Source organism: Sminthopsis crassicaudata, chromosome 2, assembly GCF_048593235.1.
Source record: "Sminthopsis crassicaudata isolate SCR6 chromosome 2, ASM4859323v1, whole genome shotgun sequence".
NCBI lineage: Eukaryota > Metazoa > Chordata > Mammalia > Dasyuromorphia > Dasyuridae > Sminthopsis > Sminthopsis crassicaudata.
In genome coordinates, this window is record NC_133618.1 from 474,563,858 (window position 1) to 474,588,650 (window position 24,793).

At 35.3% G+C, this 24,793-nt stretch overlaps 3 protein-coding genes across 3 annotated transcripts in view; 2 read left to right on the top strand and 1 right to left on the bottom strand.

The window, feature by feature from the left end:
* Positions 1–4,287, top strand: part of RHPN2 (rhophilin Rho GTPase binding protein 2) — an 81,017-nt gene extending 76,730 nt beyond the window's left edge. The window contains exons 15-18 of the mRNA XM_074293234.1: positions 525–601; positions 1,962–2,108; positions 2,434–2,589; positions 3,079–4,287. Of these exons, the coding sequence (XP_074149335.1) occupies positions 525–601; positions 1,962–2,108; positions 2,434–2,589; positions 3,079–3,336 (638 nt within the window). The 3' untranslated portion in view covers positions 3,337–4,287. The remainder of the gene's footprint in view (positions 1–524; positions 602–1,961; positions 2,109–2,433; positions 2,590–3,078) is intronic.
* A 61-nt stretch (positions 4,288–4,348) lies between these two features.
* On the bottom strand, positions 4,349–13,629 carry FAAP24 (FA core complex associated protein 24). Its single transcript, XM_074293238.1, has 6 exons — positions 13,427–13,629; positions 12,638–12,865; positions 9,186–9,328; positions 8,953–9,092; positions 8,309–8,461; positions 4,349–5,178 (listed from the first exon to the last, which is right to left on the bottom strand). The coding sequence occupies exons 3-6, from the start codon at positions 9,292–9,294 to the stop codon at positions 4,930–4,932; spliced, it is 651 nt and encodes a 216-aa protein (XP_074149339.1). The 5' UTR covers positions 9,295–9,328; positions 12,638–12,865; positions 13,427–13,629; the 3' UTR covers positions 4,349–4,929.
* A 179-nt stretch (positions 13,630–13,808) lies between these two features.
* Positions 13,809–24,793, top strand: part of CEP89 (centrosomal protein 89) — a 131,718-nt gene continuing 120,733 nt past the window's right edge. Inside the window, exon 1 of the mRNA XM_074293233.1 lies at positions 13,809–14,077. Coding sequence (XP_074149334.1) covers positions 13,971–14,077 — 107 coding nt within the window. The 5' untranslated portion in view covers positions 13,809–13,970. The remainder of the gene's footprint in view (positions 14,078–24,793) is intronic.

A 24,793-nucleotide genomic window follows, 5' to 3' on the forward strand; every position in this document is an offset into this window, starting at 1 on the left:
TGCCAAAAGGAAGTACTTATTTAAAGGAATGAGTTAAATGCCCTTCACTTACTAGGCCTCACAGTGCGAGTCATAGATCACTTTTCTCAGAACGTAATTGAAATTACTGTCAGTAAGCAGTTATTAGGCACTAGCTGTATGCTAGCTACTCTCTTAAACATTAAACATTGGAGATACAAATACAAAAAAGAGAAGTCTCTTCACTCAGAGTTTACATTCTAATAGGAAGAATCAAAGGAGTGGTGGTCAGAGAAGAGTGAAATTTCAGATATGATAAATGGACGTATAGGGCAGTGGAATATGCATCATTTTCAGAAACTGTTAGTATTAATTTGATTACTGTTTCCCGAGCAAGGAGTAAACAGTAGGGTAGCTAGGTAGATTGAGTAAATTCTTGTTGCTTAGCTGATTCCCGTAGGTGAAAGGTGACAATCAGGTAGAGGCTGATGTGGCCTGGTAAGGTTACTATGACAAGACTGGAAAACTGGACAACTGTCATTTATATTTTGAATTTTCTTTTACAGCTAAAACAGAGCAGGAAACTGAGATGATGGCCCCACAATTTTCCAAAGTAGCAGTGACAGACTTCTTCCAGAAACTGGTATGACCTGCAGCAAAGTTATAATAGTAGACAACTTTTAATTTTGCTGAACAATTGAAGAGGTGGGATGAAGGTGATGTCTATATTTGCTCTAGATGTTCTTGAATTTTAGAACAAGTTCTTTGATAAAGGAGATGCAACATAACTTATGGTTGAGAAAAGTACCATCTTGAGCAATTTGGCCATTTGTATTCCTGCAGGCTATTCTTTCAATCTTTTTTTTAAATCATAGGATACAAAAATGTTAATTGGATCCCTAAAGACTCTTCCATTGTAATCCTATACCCACTGCTTACCCTCAACTATTATTTTTAGGATTAAACCCTTCCCCTCCTTTTTGCTTTTTAAAGTCAATTTATCTGACCCCTGAAAAAATGATTGCTAAGGTTATCTATTAAAGCATCTTAGATAATATTGCTTACAAACTCACAGGTCTTCTGGTGCACCTACTTATAAAATTTCAAGGACAGACACAATTTTGGAGATGGAGAGATGGCCATTTGGTGCAATTCAACATGAAAAATGGTCATTGAAGACTTTCAGTGAGAGAGAAACTACCTTTTAAACCAGCATATCCCACTCTTTGATGGTTCTAATCATTAGGAAGTTTTTTCAGTGTCAACTCTAAATTTATCTCTTTGCAACTTTTGGTCACTGCTCCTAATGCTGCTCTCTGAAGAGCCAAGAATAAATTCAATCCACATATAGCTCTTCAAATACTTGCAGATAGTTTTTGTCTGCTCCTGATCTTCTTTTCAGGCCAAATATTCTTATAGTTCCTTCATAATTCTGGTTGTCCTCTTGGATCATTTTCAGTGTATTAGTCTCCTTTCTAAAATGAGGTGCTGAGAACTGAGTACAATGATATATGAAAGAGATGGACTGGAGGATAGAACTATCACCTCCTTATTCCTAGATATTATGCTCATTAATTCAGCCTATGATCAAAAAAGCTTTCTTGGCTCTCCTATCACACTATTGATTATAGGAAACCAGCAGTCTATTAAAACTCTCATGTCCTTTTCAGACAAACTATTGTCTAGCTGTGTCTTCTCCAAGTTGTGGATTTTTTTTTTAAAGAGTAAGAATTACATTTATTTTATTTTGAGTTCTGTTAAAATTCTTATTTGAACAAACATTTTAGCTTGTGAGGAATTTTAGAGTAGCAATTGCCATCTGATAATCTTTCCTACTTTATCTCATCTGCAAACTTGATGCACCATTCCATCTTTTTTTTATCCAAATCAGTACATATCAAGCACAGATCCCTGGGACACATTGCTACTGGCCTTGAAGTTGTTTAAAACATAGCTTTGAGATATTTTAATATGCAAATCATAAGTGTTTTTGTGTTCCATAGGGCCCTTTATCTGTATTTTCAGCAAGTAAGAGATGGACAGCTCCTCGAAATATTAATTTTACTATTGAAGATGATGATTTGGGGTTTACTCTGAGAGGAGGTTCCCCAGTACAAGTTCATTTTCTGGATCCCTACTGCTCTGCTGCAGTAAGTAATGTATTTTCAAGTACAGATTTGAGGGCAAGAGGAAATACTAAAGTGATTTTATATATATATGTGTGGGTGTATATGTGTGTGTGTGTGTGTGTATGTATGTACATATATATGCATGCATAAATAGACATTCATATATACATGCACATTAATAAATATGGCTGGAGGAAATTAAATATTCATCAGTTCTTAAGGACACACTTTTAAATAAAATAAAAATACTTTATTGCAAATTTTGCGAATTTTTGTACATGGATTTGAAACTTTGGGATTGATATTAATTTTAATTAAAATTGACCTTTTCTGTATTACTTTCTAGCTGGCAGGTGCTAAAGAAGGAGATTATATTGTTTCTATTCAAGATATAGATTGTAAGTGGCTGACAGTGAGTGAAGTTTTACAAAAACTGAAAAGTTTAGGGAAGGAAGTTATTGAGATGAAGGTTATCAGTCTTTTGGATTCAACATCTTCTATGGTAAGAAAGACATTTAACTTCTAATTCTCATTCCTTTAATGAATTTATTAATCTCTGTTCAACTAAGTAAATTGCAAGTATTTCACATAAAATCTACAAATCAATTTTCAGACTTTTTTCATTACTATATTCATTATTATTTTCATTACTTTTTAATAAGTTTATTTCAGAAGTCAAGTATGAAGAGGTGAAAAAAAAATTTTTATTCTTCCAAAAGAATTGATAACTAATTTTTTTATTTTTATCTTTTTTCAAAACTTAGTTCAGAACTAAGAGTTCTTAATCTTGGGTCCATGAAATATGTCTTTTGTAATTTTAAGTATTTTATGCACTTAAAAACATTATTCTTAGAAAGTGTTCATAGATTCTACCAAATTGCCAAAGGGATTGAGGACCTTCAAAAAATTAAGAATTGTTGTAAAAATTGTTGTATTTTGAACATATAATAACTTCTCATGGATAACTTTTTTCCTTTTCTATTTTATGCAGCATAATAAATGTGCTACCTATTCAGTGGGAATGCAGAAAACATACTCCATGATCTGCTTAGCCATAGAAGATGATAAAATCGACAAAACTAAAAAAATTTCCAAAAAACTGTCTTTTTTGAGTTGGGGAACCAACAAAAACAGACAGAAGTCAGCTAGCACACTCTGTCTCCCATCAGTTGGAGTGGTAAGACCCCAGATCAAGAAGAAACTTCCTTCTCCCTTTGGTCTTCTCAATACAGAAAGTTCACTGTACTAATATTTTAGCAAAAAAAGCTATTTCTAAATGCTGAGTAACTCTCAATATATGTGCCATAATGTGAAATTTATTAATATATTTAAAACCTATTTTCTTAGATTTTAAACTTGCATGTGGCATTTGTATCGTAAACAGAAGTGCCGAAACTGGATTTACAGAAGACATTTTGTCTTTTGTTTGAAGTGTCAATGTATTGTTACAAGTTATTTATTGCATATAGTACTGTATATAGAATAGTGTTAAAAAAAAATGAAGGATATTCACAACTAATTCTATTATTTGTATTGCTGATATTTACTTATGTAATAGATTGAATTTGAAAAAAAAAAATCTTTAACTTTAATTCAAACAAATACTATATACAACATGGCAGCTAGTATCCAGCAGACTACAGTAGTGGATTTGTGTTACTGTTATCAAAATAGTTATTCTGCACACTCAATGACAAGCTCTACTTTGATCACTGTACAAAATGAATGACAATCTGTACACTTTTAGCATAGTTGCACATTCTGGATATAATCTAGTGCCAAATTTCATGATTAATACTTTACAACAAAGAACCAGCTTTGAAAAAATAATTTTCATATTGCTAACACACTAGTGTTAGATGAAAATACCATCTACAGGGTAGATATAATACTGTTTGATACTCAAAACATTTTCCATTTTCTTTAAAGTAGAAAAATGTATAAATGCACCTTGAATAAATTTCTAGCTAAAAAAAGCTTGTTTTAAACTTTCCTTTGTAATAAACAAGAAAAAGCTCTATGTAAGACTTAAAATCCAAATGTTTTCTAAGTAATGACTTTTTTTGCTTATGTACCTGAATGAAACCCCCCCAAACCTGAATTGTTAAATGTACCATTAATACTTTTAACAGGTGTTTCTAAACAGTGCCTTTAACATTATTTGTAGAGGCTAATGTATTTAAATAAATGCCAATTAATTTATCTTTTGTTTTCTTCAGTTTTTTTCCTCTTTTAAAAATCTAGGATGTGTAGCCTGAATATTTTAAGTCACCAAAAGTTTTATTTAAGTTGTAGTCCTCTAATCAGTAGATTTAATAATTTAATAATCAATATTTTATGACCAAAACTGAAGTAATATACTAAAGACAGCTGTGATACATAATATTTCAGTGACTATTGCTTCTGACTTTAGCAACCATTGGAAATGTCACAGGAAGTCTGAAAAGATTGATGTTACAGTCGAGGTTGTAACATTATTTATGAAATTCCATTAAACTAAATTACTTTTAGAAATTGAAACGAGTATAAATTTCTAAAGATTAAAATACACTGCATTCAAATTTTCATCATCTTAAGAGTCACAAAAGATACCAATGGACAATTGGTCAGAGTGGCAATGTCTGGTCTGCTAGGTTAAGATATGGCCAAGAGGTGACCAACCATAAAAATAATGTTCTAAGTTAACCTTTCTTTTCAATACTTGGTAGAAGATGAAAAAGCATTTAGGTATCTATCTTAGTTTCAATATAGTAAATATAGTTTCAATATAGGTAAAGAAAAGCACAATCTTAGAGTTAGTGATGTTGGGCAACAAAAAAAACTAGTGCAAGATTATGTCTTGTCATCTTGTCTGGGTAAAGAATATATGCATTTTTTCTGCTAGAGTATGTCCAACAACTTGCTCAAGTTCTTGAATGGATGTGTTGCACAATTTTTGGATACTTGCAAACTCCTGCAATAGAAGCAGAGCTGTCACTTTCCCAACTCCTGGTATCTGCTGTACTGTTTGAAGTACTGATGATTCAGACAGCTGGCAGTTTTTCTTTCTAAGAAAAGGGTTCCTATTGCGCTCTTTGGTTTGTTCGTGGACCTAAAGTAGAAAACAATAAAAAATCTTCATCTCATGTCACTCAAAAAAAAATCTTAATTTTTTTTTTTTTAATTAAGCCCTAATTGAATTAAGTTTTTAACTGAAGTTTTACTTTGAATTCAGGCTCCATTCACTTTGATTCATATCTGCCTTGTGGCCACTTTTCTCTCCTTTGGTTTCTCTGACACCATTCTCTCTTGGTTCTTTTGCTGCTTTTTCTTAAATATAACTTTCTCCCAAACTTATCTTTGGCTCCCTCTGCTCTACTCACTCTCTCCTTTAGTGTTTTGATCTGCTCCTACAGTTCACACTACTGATTCTCTTTCTCCTTTGAACTTTATTCCCTTATCTCTAATTATATATTGGATATCACTAACTAGGTGTTCCCCATGGACTTCAAACTTATCATGTCTAGAAATGAACTGTTTATCTTCCCCTCTCCCTCTACAAATCTTCTAATTTTCTGCCAACCTCTCTATTAAATAATTAGGCAGGCTTGGATCCTCATAGATAGTTGCTAAATCCTTTTGATTCTATCTTCATAACACCTCTAGCATTCATTCCTTTTTCTCTATTCCCACTGTCACTACCTTAAGCAGGCCCCATATTCTTCTTGCTTAGACTATGACAATGTCCTTAAAGTCTTGTTTTCTAATCCTTCCTCTACAGTTACAATTTTATTCATAAGTCATAAGTATAAACAAATAGTTCAGAAATCTAAAGTGGTTTCCTGCTGTCCCTAGGCTAAAAAATTTCAAGTCCTCATTTGGGTCCTTAAAGCCCACAAAGTTTTTAGCCTACTTTTATATACTTTTAAAAAATATTATTTCCCCTTTGATCCAATCAAACTAGACCAGCTGTTCTTTGAACTCAGCATGCATATCCTATGAAGCCTCAATGAATTAAGTAGCTCTTTACAATTCTCTTTCTCTAAAGCCTGATTGAGGGACCACATCTCTCCTTATTTACTCCTTCTCCTACCTCAAAATATCCAAATAGAGAATTATACTCGATTTTCATGATCAAAAGAGCTTAGACATAATTTTTCAAGAAATTATCAAGGAACACTGTCCTGGTATTTTAGAACCAGAGGGTAAAAGAGAAATGGAAAGAATCCATGAATCATCCCCAAAAGCAATCCCAAAATAAAACCTCCCTGGAACATTATAGCCAAATTTCAAAACTCTCAGGTCAAGAAGAAAATATTCCAAGTATCCAGAAAGAAACCTTTTGTGGAGCCACAGTCAGGATAATACAAGATTTAGCAGCTTCTACATTAAAGGACCAGAGAATTTGGAATATGACATTGAAGAGAGCAACAGAGCTAAGATTGCAACCAAGAATTACCTCCCCAGCAAAATTGAGCATAATCCTTCAGAAGAAAAGGTGGTCATTCAATGAAACAGGATTTTCAAGCATTCATGATAAAAAGACTAGGACTGATCTAAAGATAAGAACTATGCCCCAACGGCTATAATATCATCCAAATCCTTTGACATAATTCCACTACTAGGCATGAATCCCAAAAAAGATTTTAAAGAAAAAAAGCCTTTGTTTTAAAAAGAACTTTTTTATATTGTGAAAATCATCAAAATATTAGTTTCAGAAGATAATAGTCTATTTACTCATTCAAGTAAAATTTAGTTTCATAATATCAAAAGTCAAGGAGAATTTGAACTCCCTTTGCAAAATGCTTCACATAATACTTTTGATCCAACATGGTGTATACACCACAAATCTTGTCACTCTTTTCCCGTCTCCAGAGTGACACCTATGTCTGGGAATTATCATGACAGAATAAAATGAATTAAAGCAGACTGGGGGGAAAAAACCCTCTAAGTACTAAGTAGAGTACTATGGTACTCTACAGCCTTCTAATAACTTTTGGAGTTACTACTAGAACACTCATTTTCCTGGTTAAATAAAACTTGAGGATCCTTAAATTTAGTTATTTTGCCAGTACAGACCATAACTTTGGTAGGTCTGTTTAAGAGTATAATAGTGTCACCTTGGGCAGCTTTCCTCTCCTAAAAGGAATCTGAGTTCTTAGATAGCAGAAGCAAACAACAGAGATTTAGAAGCTGTTGTGGCTGGGGATGCTAATATACAGGAGACCAGCGATTTATATGCTATTCAAACCTATCTGAAAACATCAGATTTTTAAAGCAAAAAGAAAAATTTTTTAAAAATACTATAAACTACCATAAGACAAATACAGATTATATAGTACACATATAGTACGGTGATCAATTAAAGATTTCATAGGACAAATATATATGCTATAAAACTGATAGTCTATTTAATAGTACATTATAGAACAGTTATTTCATTGACTAGAGAGCAAAATATTTCTTAGATATATAATTAATTGATAGCTAAATTTCAGGATAATGGGGAAATTATACATTAAGGTTTATCATTCATTTGTATTAAAGTTTGAAAAATGTGTCAAGCTTAGGTTACTGAAGACAATTCTGACCATGGATTTCCCAGATAGATTTTTCTAAGAATTCATGGAATTCATGGAATGGTATTAAGATCAAAGTAAAGGTGAATGCTGTAATAAAGGAACCTCTCAGATCTTAAAACATTTTTTGTTTCCTTTTTATTTTTCAGAATACATACAAAGTTTTCAACACTCACCCTTGCAAAATCTGGTGTTCTGAATTTTTCTCCCTCCCTCCCCTAGATAGCAAGTGATTCAATATATATTAAACATTTTGCAATTCTTCTAAACATATTTCCACATTTTATCATGCTGTACAAGAAAAATCAGATCAAAAAGGGGAAAAAATGAGAAAACAAAAAGCAAGCAAACAACAACAAAGGTGAAAATATGTTGTGATCCACATTCATTCCCCACAGTCCTCTCTCTTGATGCAGATGCCTCTCTCCACTACAAGTGTAATGGAATTGGCCTGAATTGCCTTATAAGACAAGAAGGAACAGTAGATAGAGCACCAGCCCTAAAGTTAGGAAAAACTAAGTTCAAATCTGGCCTCAAGACACTTAGCACTTACCTTGTGATTCTGGGCAAATCACTTAACCCTAACTGCTTCACCCTCCCCCCCAAAACAAAACAAAACAAAACAAAAGTTATAAATGCTCATCAGTGTGATTATGTGCTTACCAGTTGGATAATAAGTTGGGATGCTTCCATTTGGCTGGACACTGGAAGCAATGCCATTCCAAGTTCCAGCACAACAAATTTCTGTACTGCTGGAAAGTACTGTTCACTCATCTGTGTTTTTTCAACTATTATTATTCCTTGAAGATTACTGGCCTTCAACAAAAGAAACACAAGTAATAAAATGAAGATATTTTAAAATCTAAGAATTTATTACTCATTGGAATTATAGAGGACTGATACAATAATAAATATATTTGGAATGTTTATTAATTTTAGGGAATTGAAAATTAACAAGTTATGCAAATAATCACTCTCCCATCTCAAAAGCTCTGCTGATGCTTACTTTTAGGATACAATTACCCCTACTATCTGTCTGCTTCAATCCCACCTGACTATTAAGACTTAGTCCTTTCCATTTTCACACATTTTGTTAATACTTTTCCTTTTATACAACTTACATTTGAGTAAATGTCCAACCTCCCCTACTAAACTCTAAATACTTTGACCGCAGGAATGTTATTTTAAGTCCATATTTGTTTCTAGAATGTAGTATACAATTGATCCACGTTTCCTGAATGTATATTTTAGAGTTAGTAACAAGCAGAAAAAAGTCAGTTTTCATTTTTCATTTATTTAGTACTTACATTTCTAAGTCGAACAATTCTTTTCTTATACCCATTTCCTGCTACCAGGTCTGCTTCAGTAATGTAAAGAATACAGAATCTATTAGAAAGATGAAAATCTACTACTGTCAGGTCTTCCTCAAAGACGAGCTTAATCTTCCCTTAAAAGAGAGAAGAGAATGAGTTCTATACCATCATAAATTAAAGTACATAGGAAGAAAGAAGGCACCAAGCAAAAAAAAAAGTTTACTAACCATGCATTCCTTGGGCTAACTGAGACCCTCGCCATTTCTCACAGCCAACAACATGTCCAAATGGAACATGTATAAGGCTTGTACTAGAAAATGTGGCTTCTTTCTCCATCGATGATATTCTGATTATAAAGTGATGGTGTTGGCTTACAAAAAAAAATGCAAAATTATATTCATTTGACAATTCAATCATTGTCTTCACATTTAAAACTTTATATATGTTAGCTTTTATATCACCTATATTTTCCCTAGGATTGTTTTCCCTTTCTCTATCCTCTTTAACAAAAATAGTTTGTTTTTTTAAAAATAGCTTTTTATCTTCAAAATATATGCCAAGATAATGTACTCTTGCAAAATCTTGTGTTCTAAATTTTTCTTCCCTCTCTTCCCCTCACCCCTTACCTAGAAAGAAACCAAAAAGCAAGCAAACAAGAACAAAAAAGGTGAAAATACTATGTTGCGACCCACACTCAGTACCCATTGTCTCTTTCTGGATGCAGATGGCTCTCTCCATCCAAGTCTGAATCATTTCATTGTTGAAAAGACCATCACATAACCTTGTTGTTGCTGTGTGATGTTCTCCTGATTCAATTCACTTCACTTAGCATCAGTTCATGTAAGTCTCTCCAGCCCTCTCTGAATCATCCTGCTGATCATTTCTTATAGAACAATAATATTTCATAACATTCATATACCATAACTTACTCAGCCATTCTCCAACTGATAGGCATCCACTCTGTTTAGTTTCTTGCCACTACAAAAATTTTTGTACATGTGCATGCTTTCCCCTTTTTAAGGATCTCTTTGGGATATAAGTCCAGTAAAAATATTGCTGGATCAAAGGGTATGCACAGTTTGCTAGCCCTTTCAGCATAGTTCCAAATTGCTCTCCAAAATGGTTGGATCATTTCACAGTTCTACCAACAATGCATTAGTGTCCCAGTTTTCCCGCATTAACTCCAACACTTATTATCTTTTCCTGTTATTTTAGTCAATCTGAGAAGTGTAAAGTGGTACCTCAAGAGTTATTTTAACTTGATCATTAGTGATTTAGAGCATTTTTTCATGACTAGAAATGGTTTTAATTTCTTCATCTGAAAATTGTTCATATCCTTTAACCATTTATCAGTTGGAGAATGGCTTGTAACAAATAATGGTTTTTAGGGGAAAAAGCCACAACCCCCAAAATCTGATGATATATGTTCTATTCCATATCCATGGACCTGCTACCTCTGCAAAAGTGGGGGAGGGGGAGAAAGTACAGGATTGAAACTTCTCATATCTCCTATAGGATCAAGGTTATTTGTTTGAATGAATGTAGAACAACTGCAACTAATGCAGTGTTAGTGGAGCTGTGAACTTCCAACTATTCCTGAAGGCAATCGGGAATTTTATAGTTTAAAGGGTGATTAAAAAAACATGAATACCCTCTGATCCAGCAATACCACTACTAGGTCTGCATCCCAAAGAGATAAAAGTCAAAAAAGGAAAAGGACCTACATGAAGAAAATATTTATAGCACCTCTTTTTGTGGTAGCAAAAAAGTGAAAATCCATGCCCAACAACTGGGGAATTATGAAACAGATTGTGATGAATTCCTTTTTTTTTTTTTTTTTTTTTTGATTCCTCTTGTGCTATAAGAAATGATGAGCAGGTTACTTTCAAAAAAGCCTGTGAATCACTTAGCTCCTCTAGATCACAACCTCAAACCATATTGTGTCCCTCAGGGTCTTACACTGGCCCTTGTCTCAGCAGCTCCCTAGGATTTAATTACCACTTCTATTCAGATGATTCTTAAATCTATATATATCCAATCCTAACCTCATGGCTAACCTCTAATCTCACATCTCCAACTGCCTTTCAGACATTTTGAACCTGAACATCCTCCCCAATAAAGTCCATACTTTTACAACTGACATCCTCTCAATCAGATTCTTTTTCCAAACCAGCATTATCTTTGTAAAGCTGTTTATAAAACACCTCTTTAAAGTAGGAATCTTCATTAACTCTGCTTTCTTTACTTATATGCTTCCTGTGTGTTGGATAATTTTTCCATGGGATTTGGAGCTGCGATTTCAATCAAGTGCTAGACATATATCCCAAGATTGTCAAACAGAGAGAGGTACTATACATACCAAAATAATTAAAGCTTTTTTTTTTTTTTTTTTTTTTTTTTGCACCACTGGCAAAGAAATGGAAACAAAGTAGATGCCATGTATCAGTAGATACCACAAAAGTGTGGTATGTGAACAAAATGGATTACTGAACCATAAAAATATTAAGAAAATGCATTTGAAAACACTGACTACAAAAATATAAATAGGAGGAAAAAAATCCAATCCAAACTTGCATAATGTAATGGCATTGGCTAAGCTTGGCTTTGGAGAAAAGATGAAAAAATGTACCCCTCTCCTTTCACAGTAAAAGTGGGTTTGTCTTATTCTCAAAGAAGACCGTGAATGATATCAGGGAAGTGATACCAGGACATGCAAGTGAAGTGGAAATGAGGGGGGAAATCCTGAAGCTGTCCTCTGACTTTGGGGGGAACACTTGAGAAATTCTCCTTGAACTCTTGAAAAGCTTCCCCTGCAAAAGACCTGCCTCACGGAATCAAGATAAGTAGTTTCATTCTGTTATAACCTCTATTGAGTTGAAGATTAGTCCAGGGATACTCATTTAATTGGAAATGTTCTATTCAACTGGAAGATTTCGGGTTAATTTCATTTCAAATTGTTCCCAGCCAAGATAAAATAGATTTCTGCTCACTAATTTCTTTGCAGAGGCCCAAAGCAGGAACATACCAGACCAAGAGACCTCTCTTTGGCATAGCTAGCTGCGAGGACGTCCTGCCCACTGAGAAGACACCTTTTTCTCAGTGTTAACCCCTCTTTATCTCTCTGCCAGGATTCCTCTGCTAGATCTTTACTTTTCTGTCAGGACCTTACCACTGACGAAGTCAGCCTCCTAGTAAAAGCTGACTTTTCAGTGCCAGTCTAACTTTTCAGGTTTGTAAATTCTTTTATGAAGGACCTGTGCGGACCACAAGGGGTTCCCACAACTCCCTGCCCTGCGCCAAACTTCATCATTTGGTTCCCTCATGGGGACCATCAGATTTTAGTGAGGAAGCGCTGTGCAAGGCCATCAGCCTCACTTTTTCTTCTGAAGCCACTTGGATTTACATCAGGACACAGGAGATGGCCCTGGATCCAATGGGAGATCTTGGCTTTTTTAAGCTGAAGTTTTTACCAGGCGATGGTTTGACTGAGGCAACTGCCCATTCAAGTATGACAGAAATGAGGCAAAAAGTGGTCTTTTTTTAACTTGTTGAAAAAAACAATCTGACAGGGGAAAATCCTTAAGAGTTTTTAGTCAAAACAGAAACAAGACCTTTTGTTGGCTAATAAGAACCAGAATGATTTGGATTTAAGGCATGTTCCTCAAAAAAGAAATCTAACCTGTGAACTTCAAGACATCTTGCAAGGCTTCAGCAATCAAGTTTTATATTCCTTTTTTTTTTTTTTTTTTTTCTTGGTGAGCCAATTGGGGTTAAGTTACTTTCTCAGGGTCACACAGGAAGTGTTAAGTGTCTGAAGCGGGATTTGAACTCGGGTCCTCCCGAATTCAGAGCTGGTACTCTATCACTGGCTGCCCCAAGTTTTGTATTCCTCTGGGCAGATCACTCACTGGAAGGAAAAAAGAGAAAAACTAAATGTTAGAAAAGGAAAACGACAAATGCTGGAGGTGCATGTGGAAAAATCTGGACACATGCACTTTCGGTAGAGTGGGGAACAAGTCCAACCACTATGGAGAACAATTCGGAATTATGTCCAGAGGATTACAACCCAAGGGATTATCTCCCAGAGATTAAAGAATAAAAAATTAAATTTTAAAAAGTGCGGTACCAAAGTGTGGAGTACCGCTTCTATCGGCAAATAAGGCTGAGATGCTGGCTAATCCTGCTGGACCACCTCCCTTGTCCGATCTTCAAAAAGCTAAAAATAGCCGAAAAAAGCAAAAACCACCAGGGCTTAGTCAAGCATTTATTACGCCCCAGAACGGTCTGCCCGTGGGATGAGAGCCAGGGATATAATGAATGGGAGAGGGAGACAAGGGAGGGGAAGCCCGGTCTGTTTCTCCTAGAAGGGCTCGGGGTCAGGGCAGTTTTTCCCCAGCCCGGCCCCTTGGGTAGCTCTTAGCGCGCTCGGGATGGGGGAGTTGCACCAGATGACCCGCAGGCCCCTTACCTTAGTGAAAGAAATTTCCCAGGGTGACAATCTCCCCTCTTGAGCCGGTCTCCCGGGCGTTTTCCCACTTGCTCAGCAGCCTCAGCAAACCCGCTTCTGAATGCAGGCGAAAAAACCCAGGGCAGCAGAAACAAGCTTTTCAAGAGCAACGGTCCCCGCGGTCTAACTTCTTGTCCCGCCTTCCTTTCTCCAGAACGCCCACTGAAGGGAAGACGGACGTCAGCACTAGCCAATAGGAAGCCGAGCAGCAAAGGTCTGTAGTCCTAGTGGGCGCCGAACGCGTCCTAAGGAATCCCTTCGGTTGCCAAGGGCCAGCCGGCTCGGCAGTGAGATCGCCCTTGATTGGTTAGTGGGAAAGCGGGAGCCAATGCCGAAAGCCCTTGGTGCAAGCTCGGTAGCGAAGGGGAAGTGTCTGGAGTTCTACCCGTCCTGGTCCTAAAGCAGCTGGTTAGGCTTTGGGGCTGGGCGAAACAACTTGTGGCTTCGGGGGGAGAGCGATCTTTTACAATCCTAGCCCAGCCCTGCTCCTCTCCCCGGCCACAACATGCCTCTGGGGCTCAGGAGAGACAGTAGGAGCCAGTTTGTAAGTAGAGACTACCGGTTAGGCCCCTGGGGGTCAGAAAATAGAGGCCGGGATCGGATGGAGGAGCTGCGGGCTCCGGCCTCCCTAGTCTCCCCTTTCTCTTCTCTGCCCCTCCTTCTCTTCCTTAACCCCCTTTCCCTCTCGCTTCTCATGCTCCTTTCCCTTCTTTTCCTCTCGTCTCGCTTCTCATCCTTCCCCTCCTCGGCCACTTCGTGTCGACTCCTCCCTCATTTTCCCCTTGTTTCCTCCCCTCCTCATTCCCCCTTTCCCCTCTCCCTGTTCATCCTCTCCTCTCTTCCTGTCCTTCCCCGTCTTCCTCTTTTCATCCTCTGCTCTTTTTCTCTTCCCCTTTTCACCCCTTTCACTCCTTCCTTCTTTTCCTTCCTTCTCTCTTCTCCTTGTCTTATCTCTCTCTTTAGCTTTCCCTTCTCTCCCTTAGCTATTCATTCTTATCCTCCTTTCCTTTTTCTCTTATCCGTCCCTCCTCTTCTTGTTCCCCCCTTTCCTTATCCTCCACCTCTCTTCCTTTTTATCTTCCCCTCTCCCTTTCCCGCTTTCTTTTATCCTCCCAACCCCTCATCTCTTTTTCCTCTTTCCCTCCTCCTTTGCCTCCTAACTCTCTCCCTCTCCTTTCTCTTCTCCTTCCTTTCTCTCCTCTCACGGTCCAGCCAATTCTTCGCGTCCTCACGGACCGGAGCATGATCAGGGCCTTCTGTTTTCCACTCTCTCCCGAAGTCTGTCCAAGTTCGTGTTCGTTGCTTTCATGAGTGTGTAACCTCTGCCTTGATTTTTTTTTTTTTTTTGCCTTTATTCTTTCCCAACATCAGTGACTTTTCTAATAAGTCCATCTTCTCATGTGACCAAAGTATTTAAGTATTAAGCTTCAATATTTTAATCTTTCAGTGAATTGCCTGAATTAAAATTTTGTTTAATATTGACTGATTTAATCTTCTTGCTGTCCAAGAGACTCTCAAAAGTCTTGCCCAGCAACATATACTGAAAGCATTTATTCTGCATTGATCATCTTTCCTTATATTGCAACTCTCATAGCCATTCTTTGTTATTGCAAAAATCATAGCATAGGGACCTTTGTCAGGTCTTATCCTATCTTTGTATCATGCCTTCCATCTATGTATATTTCATGTAATGTACTGTGCATACAGGTTAAATAAGGTAACAATATATACAGCCTTGTTATATTGTTTTTCCAAGCTTAAATCAATCAGTTGTTTCATATTTGTTTCTAATTGTTGCTTCTTGGCCTGCATAGAGGCTCCTCAAAAGACAAATGAGATGATCTGATACTACCATCTCTTTGAAAACTTGATGCATTTTGTTGTGATCCACAATCAAAGGCTGTAGTGTAATTAATGAAGCCGAAATAGATGTTTTTCTGGAACTCCCTTGCATTCTCCATAATCCAAAGAATGTTGGCATTTTAGTCTCTAGTTCCTCTGCCTATTTGAATACCATCCTGCTCTTCTGCTAATTCTCAGTTCACATTTTGCTTAAATCTAGCTTGGAGAATCATAAACCTAACCTTGCTGAAATTAAAAGTACAATTGTGCGGTAATTTGAATATTTCTTTGCTTTGCCTTTTTTTAGATGGGATTTCCGAATTTGCTGGCATATTGAGTACAGTACTTTAATAACATCATCTTGATTATCAGTGATGTTATGATCTTTCTTGTACAATTCTTTTGTATATTCTTGTCATTTCTTAATCTGTTCTGTTTCTGTTAAATATCTCTGATTTTTGTCTTTTATTATGCCCATCTTTGCATGAAATGTTCCCTTGATATTTCTTGAAGAGACCTCTTGTTTTTTCCATTCCACTGTTTTCTTCTTTTTCTTCACACTGCTCATTTGATCTAGAAGGGGCCTATTACGAGACGAAGCAATAAACAGTCACTGCTTCCCTTTTCATCTTTTTTCTGTTTTCTTCCTCTCTACTTTAGCTTAATACTCAAATGCATTTCTTGAGCCGTCACTGATCATTATTTGGGAGAGATGAAATTTTGTTTTAACTTTATTGTGTGTAGTGCTAATTTGTCAAGTCAAAAATATTTATTATGTACCTACTATGTGCCATATACTATGCAAAGTACTAGAGATACAAAGAAAGGCAAAAAATAATCTTTGCTCTCATGGAATTTTTAATCTAATGGGGGAGACAACATACAAGTAATTATGTGTAAACCAGATAGATAGATAGATAGATAGATAGATAGATAGATAGATAGATAGATAGATAAAATGGGAAATAACAGGAGGAAGGCAACAGAATTAGAGGTTATTGGGAAAGGTTTCCTGTAGAAACTGGTATTTTAGTTAAGATTTGAAGGAACTCAGAGAAGTTAGGAAGCAAAGGTGAAAAAGGATAACTTGGGAAAATGCCCACTTAGGAGATGCAGTATCTTGTGCAAAGAACAGTATAAAGACCAACATCACTGGGAAGGTAATAAGAAGAATGAAGACTGTAAAAGAAGTGGGAGCCAGGTTATGACAACCTTTAAAAGCCAAAAAAGGATCTGAAATAGGAAACTACTATAATTTATTGAATGGAGGGTGAAAGCAAGTGGGTAACATCAACATACCTGCACTTTATAGAAAGATCAGTTTGACAACTTAGTGGAAGATGGACTAGAATGGAGAGAGTCAGGAGAACTAGTCATCAGGTCCAAGCAATGAAGGCCTGTACTAGGATAATGGGAACATCTGAGGAAAGAAGGATGTACATGTACCAGAGATGTTACAAAGGTAACATCAACAACCTTGTGAACAGATATTGGTATGGAGGTTTGGTGAAAGAAAGTGAAGAGTTGAAGATGATACATTGTGAGATTGGGTAACTGAAGTGATGCCAAGTGTCTTTGACAGTAATACATAAGTTAGAAAGAGGGTAGAGATTGGTAGGAAAAGATAATGGGTTCAGTTTTGGAGACATTGAGTTTAAGATGTTTATGGGAACTTCCATTTGAGGTATCCAGTCGCAAATGAACTTGGAGTTAGAGCTGAACAATTCTAAGAATCATCAGCATAGAGATGATAACTAAATCCATTAGAATTGCTTTGATCACCAAGCAGAATAATTTAAAGGAAGAAGAGAAGAGAGCCAAAATGATTGGAATTTTGGAGGATATGCCTGCTTAGAGAGCATTACCCGAGTAATTATCTAGCAAAGGAGACTGAGAAAGTCGAGAACCAAGAAAGTGTCACAAAACTCCAGAGAAGAGAATATCAAGACAAGAAGGCTCTAGAGAGGTCAATAGGATTAAGATTAAGAAAAAACAAAAGAGGTGATTAAGAGTTCATTAAGGGGCAACTAGGTGGCACAAAAGATAGAGCACTAGCCCTGAAATCAGGAGGATCTGGCTTTAGACACAGCACTTACTAGCTTTGTGACTTTGGACAAGTCACTTAATCCTGAACAAAACAAAAGATCATTAAAAGTAACTTTGAAGAGAGCAGTTTCAGATGAATGAAAGTTTAGATTCAGACTAAAGATAGTTAAAAAGAGAATGAGAGGAAATAAAAGTCATAACATCAATTGTAGACAGCCTTCCCAAGGAGTTTAGCTTTGAAAAGGAGGAGAGATGTAGTATAGAAGCTAGCAGAGATGGACAGATGAAGAGAGGATCTTTGAGGATGGAAGAGATAATAGTGTGTATTGAGGCAATGGGGAAGCAACCAATAGGGAAAGATTGACAATTAGAAAGAATAGGGATGATGGAAGGGACCATCTACCAGAGAGGTTGGAACAGGATTGGCAAAGAAAATGATCTCCTTTTCACATGAGACAAAAGTAAAGGGATTTTTCCCTCTTTTTTCTTTTTTTATAATAGCTTTTTATTTTTCAAAATATATGCAAAGATAATTTTCAACATTCACCCATGCAAAATTTTGTGTTTCAAATTTTTCTCCTTCCCTCCTTTTCCTTCCCTTGAAAGCAAGTGATCCAATTCTTGTAAATATATTTTCACATTTGTGATGTTGCACAAAAAAAAAAAAAAAAAAAAAAAAAAAAAAAAAAAAAAATCAGATCAGAAGGGGGAAAAAAGAAAAAGAAAAAAAAAACCTAGCAAACAAATAACAACAATGACAACATAAGTGAAAATAACTATGCTTTAATTCACATTCAGTCTCCATAGTGTTCTCTGGATATAGATGGCTCTTTCCATCACAAATCTATTGGAATTGCCTTGAATCACCTCATTGTGGAAAAGAACCCAAGTTTACCACAGTTGATCATCACATAATCTTTTTTTTTTTTTTTTAATAGCTTTTTATTTACAAGATATATGCATGGATAATTTTTTCAGCATTGACTCTTGCAAAACCTTCTGTTCCAACTTTTCCCCTCTTTCTCCTTACCCTCTCCCCTAGATGGCAGACCAATACATGTTAAATATGTTAAAGTATATGTTAAATACAATATAGATTATCACATCTTTTTGCTCTGTACAATGTTTTCTTGATTCTATTTATTTCACTTTGCATCAGTTCATGTAAGTCTCTCCAGGTTTCTTTCTTTCTTTCCTTCCTTCCTCCCTCCGTCCCTCCCTCCCTCCCTCCCTCCCTCCCTTCATTCCTTCCTTTCCTTCCTTCTTTCCTTTCTTCCTTCCTTTTTTTTTTTTTTTTTTTTTTTTTTTTTTTTGCTAAGGCAATTGGGGTTAAGTGACTTGCCTAGCGTCACACAGCTAGGAAGTGTTAAGTGTCTGAGACCAGATTTGAACTCAGGTCCTCTTGACTTCAGGGCTGGTGCTCTATTCACTGTGCCATCTTTCTGCCCCATGCTGATCATTTCTTACAGAACAATAATATTCCATAACATTCATATACCATAACTTATTCAGCCATTCTCCACTGATGGACATCCACTTAGTTTCCAGTTCCTTGCCACCATAAAAAAGCCTGCTACAAACATCCATGCAACATGTGGGTTCTTTTCCCTTGGGCTCAGTAGAAACACTGCTGAAAAAAAATTAACTAGAAAAGGAGATACAGGGTCTTAAAGATGAAAATAACTCTTTGAAAATTAAAATTAGGCAAGGGGAAGCCAGTGAAGTTATAAGAGACCAAGAAATAAGAAAACAATATAAAAAATGCAAAAAATAGAACAGAATGTGAAACATGTTATATATAAGAAAAACAACAGATCTAGAGAACAGATCAAAAAGTGAAAATATAAGGATAATTGGACTACCTGAAACCTGTGGCCAAAAAACGAACTTTGACACAATAATGCAAGAAATAACCTAAGAAAATTGTCCTGGAGTGATAGAACATGAGAGAAAAGTAGAAATAGAAAAAACCCACTAAATACTTCCTCAAAGTTATACTTTGTGGAAAACACATAGGAATATGATTGTCAAATTTTGAAACCCTCAAATCAAAGAAAAAATTTTGTAACAAACAAGAAAAAAGCAATTCAAACATATTAGAGCTACAATTAGAATCGTACAAGATTTAACAGCACAAGACCACAGGTCCTGGAATCATATATATCGACAATCAAAAGAACTATCATATTATTTTCCATAAAGGCATAATTTCTGTACTTGTAGTTTTAATGTTATTTAAATTTACACAAGTAAATATAACATTGGAGAAGCTAAAGACAATACATACTATTCTCTTAAGAAAAAGAAAACTTGAATTTCATATCACCAGAATTTTAGGATTAGTCTAGTCTACTCTTCTTAGAATTTATAGTGAATGCAATGCTAAAATATGCATATGTCATTTTATCATTTTAATTATGTCAACAGCTATTTAGGAAATATACTGAAGCGTTATTATATTAAACATTTGGTCAAAACAAAACAAAAAAAACTGTTTCTGCTTAGAATCCTCAGCAAGAGTGATTATGTTATTGCAGTTAGTATAGTGATAAAGAGATAGGGAGCATGTTCATATTGTTGAACCATCCATTTAGGCTTAATGTCAAATATGCTGATTTTTTGTTGTTGTTTTTTTCCTGTTTATTTTAAAACTTAAATAGAAAAGAGAAAGGAAAAAAAGAAAAAAGAAAACAACAGAAAATGAAAAAAAAATGATGTTCACAGTAGAACATATAAGATTCAAAATATGTAATGATAAATTTCCTTTTCAAGAAAGCAATATAATAATAAAACATTGTATTCCGAATTGTCTATTTTTCCTTTCCTTTTATCCTCTGCTGTACATTTTTTACTTTATTCTTTTTTCCTCCTCTTCCTCCCACCTCCTCCAAGCAGGCTACAGTTAAACATGGATATATTTGTGTTTACATACATCCAATAGGCCTATATCTGGTCTTAAGTTTTGAACAGTGCCTCACAGATAAATTAATTCTAGTTCCAGTTCAAAATTGATTTTTGTCCGTTTCCAGAGGAGTGATTAGATTATGGTTGAATGGTTAACAACTTCTAAAATACTTTTTGAGGTACTTTTCAACTTCAGTCCAACCTACGTCCAGCCTTATTTCACATAAATTCATCACAGAATTGTCAGTCAAACTAGATTATTAGCCATCCCCAAATCTTGTTCTGCTCTCTTCTGTCTTTGTACCTCCTATTGTTTGTTTCTAGAACGTCCTCCTTCCATTTCTTCTTGTTGAAATTCTTCTTTCCTTCAAAGCTTAGCTCATTACTTCTTTTGTGAAGCTTTCATCTCTACCCTACTGAAATCTCATTTTTCTCTGGCTTCTCATATGGACTCCAATATACTTATAATATACACAGCAGGGTTTTGTGTTTGTGTGTGTGTCTGATTTTTACTAAGAATTAGCATAGGGTGGTATGCAGAGATTTAGGCTTGGATTTAGGAAGATTAATTCTTTTTGAATCTTGCCTTTCTACTAACTGGTCATGTGACCATGGACAAGTCATTTAAAATTTGCCAGACTTTCTGTTGCTTCTCTGAATAATTCTATAAATGGTTTGAGATATTGGGAGTGCTTATACCAAAGAAATCACAGGTTCTTCTTGCTAATGGTATGTCTCTTTCCTTCTGGAAGATTTTTAGTTCCTTTAAGACAAAGATAGTGTTGTTTTTCATCCTTTGTAGTCTTCACCCAAAAAATATCAAATAGGTGTATGTTGAGTTGGAGACAATTGATGAATGAGAATGCTAATTTATTAATTTTATATTAAGAAATATAACTGCCAAATGGCCTGAAACAGATTTGTTAGCTAGTTAGTGCATTTTTTCCCCCTTTTTACCTTTGTAGGTAAATTTACTTAGAAATCAAATTTGATTCTGTATTTAGAATTTAAGTTCCAACTACTTAGCTTGGGGACTCTGCAATCTGGTTGCCTTATATTTCCAACCTTATCTCCTTAAACACTACCCTCTAGTCAAATAGGACTATTTATAGTCTTCTTTATATATCTCATCTTTGTCTGTCTTGGTGCCTTTATTCATTTCTATACCTGAAATGCTTTTTTCCTATGGCGGTCTTAATAAGGTTAAACTGTTTACATTCCTATGTGGGAAGATGATTCTTATAACTCATAAAAACTTTTTAATTTTTAGGACAATTAGGAGTATTTGTAGATGGTACAGCTGTGAGTTGAATATGAAAAGATGACATCTAAAAAAGATAAAATTAAGGGGTGAGAAAGAAGAATATATTGGAAGAAAAGGGAAAGGGAAAGATATTATGGGGTGAATTATGTCACATAAAAGAGGCAAGAAAGAGCTTTTACAATATAGCAGAACAAAGGAGAGGTGGTAGGGAATGTTTGAACTGCCTTCTCATTGGAATTGGCACAAAGAGAAAAATATACACATTAATTTGGGTATAGAAATCTAGAAATCTTTCAGTTCAGTAATCACCACAAGTGCAACAAGGGATTAAAGTCCAAATCCTTTATTGTCTCCTTCAAAGACTTGTCTCCTTCACTTGAGGCTCGGCTAGTTTTCTGGAGTCCTTCCTGATCTTGGTTTCAATGGAGAAGCAAAGCCTGCCACCACTTCTCTGGTCTTTCCTTGTTCTGATTCTGACTGAGTTTGTCCCAGCTTATATAGTCTCTTAATCAAAGGTGTGAATCTTGTAGAACTATAGTAAGTACTAAGTACATGTACTGAACTAGAGAACTGTTAAATATAATGCTAAATAATCATTGTCTCTCAGTCCCACTGACTTAGCACCTTGTTTCAAGTTCTGGCCCATAACAGTAGAGTAATTTGGAATTAGATCCAACGGGCCTGAAACCATGCATGTACTTTGATCTAGTCATACTACAACTAAGATTTTCCCCAAAGAAATAAAAAACAAAAAGGAAAAAGACCTATATATACAAAAATATTTCTAGAAAATCTTTTAGTGGTGACAGTGGAAATTGAAAGGATGCTCATAAAGTAGGGAATAGCTAAACAAACTGTGATGTAAAATTGTGATAGAGCATATGTAGAGTATAATAGGATACTGAAAGAAATGATGCACAGTATGCTTTTATAAAAACTGGAAGACTTAACATGATTAATACAAAGTGAAATGAGGACAAACAGGAGGATATTGTAAGATGATCAATTGTTAATGATTTACCTATTCCCAGCAATACAGTGATTCAAGACAACTCTGAAGAATTTATGATGAAAAATGTTATCCTTTCTCAGAGAAAGAACTGATGGGGTCTCAATATAGATAAAAGTATACTTTTTAAAACTTAATTTTTATTTTTATGTTTTCTTTTATAATATAAATGATATGGAAATGTTTTTAATGACTACATATATATATATAACTTATATTAAATTGCTTATCTTCTCAATGAGGAAATGGAGAGGGAGGCAGAGAATTTGGAACTTAAAATTTTCAAAAACAAATGTGTTAAAATTGTTTTTACACGTAATTGGGGAAATATAAAATACTAAATTAAAAAAAGATTTTGGTAAAGGGGGAAGTTGGAGGAAAAGATAATGTTCTGTTTTGGACTTGTTGAATCTTAAGTTGCTTATGCAATATCTAGGTATAAATATTCAACAGGTAACTTCTTAGTTTTTAAAATTTATCAAGTTTTCTTCTAGTTGAACTGAGTTTAAATCTTACTTTACTTCTGCCATTTTTTCTTTCAACAGGGTACTTCTATTTTTAAAAAATAATAGCTTTTTTATTTTCAAAATATATAAAAAGATAGTTTTCATCATTCGCCCTTGTAAAACTTTGTTCCAAATTTTTTCTCTTTCCTTTCTTCCACCTTCTCCCCTAGATAATAAGTAATCTAATATATATTAAACATAGGCAATTCTTCTTTACATATTTCCACAATTATCATGTGCACAAGAAAAATCAGATCAAATAGTGAAAAGAAGAGAAAGAAAACAAAAAGCAAGCAAACAGCAACAAAAAAGATGAAAATACTATGTTATGATTCACATTTAATCCCCATAGTCCTTTTTCTGGATGCAAATGGCTCTTTCTATCACAAGTCTGTTGGAATAGGCCTGAATTACCTCATTGTTGAAAAGAGCCAAGTCCATCAGAATTGATCATCAGATACTCTTGTTGTTGCTCTGAACAATGCCCTCTTGGTTCTACTCACTATGCTTAAGCATCAATTTATGCAAGTCTCTCCATGCCTTTCTGAAATCATCCTGCTGATCGGTTCTTATGCAACAATAATATTCCATAACATTCACATAACATAACTTATTCAGCCATTCTCCAGTTGATGGGCATCCTCTCAGTTTCCATTTCCTTGCCACTACAAAAAGGACTCATCAGGATTTCTTTAAAAAAAATTATTTAGTCAATATTTTTTGTTTTTTAAAAATATCATTAATTTCTCAATAAGCCTATCCTTCTCAGAGAGTTATTCCTAAGATCAAAGAAGAGAAATAAAATCAGTTAAGCAAAATTAATGTTAACTGTATCTGATTGTATATGAAATTTTCTATATCTATGGTTCATCTGCCTCTACAAAGAATGGGTGAAAATTTAGTAGGACAATTCTGTTCCTCATTTAAAATGTTTATGTTATCTTAAGTTGTTAATTGTTATTATCATCTAATCTTATTCTCCTTTTAAAAAAAATCTTAATTTGTCTCTTATTTTTGCCATATCTTTCTTTATTTCTTGTAATCTAATTTTTGTGTAGCTTCATTTCTAATGTTCTTTTCTTATGTCATCTTGATGAGAGTTAGGAAAGGGGGAACCCCTTTTGGTTAGGTGCAAGGATACATAGTTAAATGAAGTCTAGTGACGGTGCAGAGTCCCCTGTAAAGGAATTTACAGGCCTGAAAACCTAGATTGATAAAAAAAAAAAAGGTTTATTTGGGGTTTGGAAGTAAGGGTAAAGGTAGAAAGACACCAGGGCCAGAGGTGGTCGCCGGGCGGACAGGAACCTTTACATGGCTGGAAGGATACCATGTTTGGGGGGCTCCTGCAAAGAGACTGGACCCCAGAGTTCCCTTTTTATAATCTTGAAGATGGGTAGAGTCCCAGGCTCCTGGCTGGTTTGTGCCAGGATTAGTGAGGCTAGCTCAGATCCGGTGGGGGCTGGGAATTCCTGGATATCATTGGAATTCAAAAAGGATGCTTTTTGACCAGGATTTGTGAATCAAAAGATCCTAGCTTCTTCAGCCATGGGGAGAGGGGGGGTTGGAAATCAGAAAGGAATCTTAAAGGGACCTCAACTCCCATCAATCTTAAACTTCTTTCATCACATAACTTTTAAAAATGCATATGTTTTCTTTTTGGAAAAGAAAAAGGTTTTTTATTGTTCCTTTTTTAAACAATGATTTTCTTTTGATATTTTGAGATTATCTTTAAAAAATTTTTTTAATAAAGCTATTTT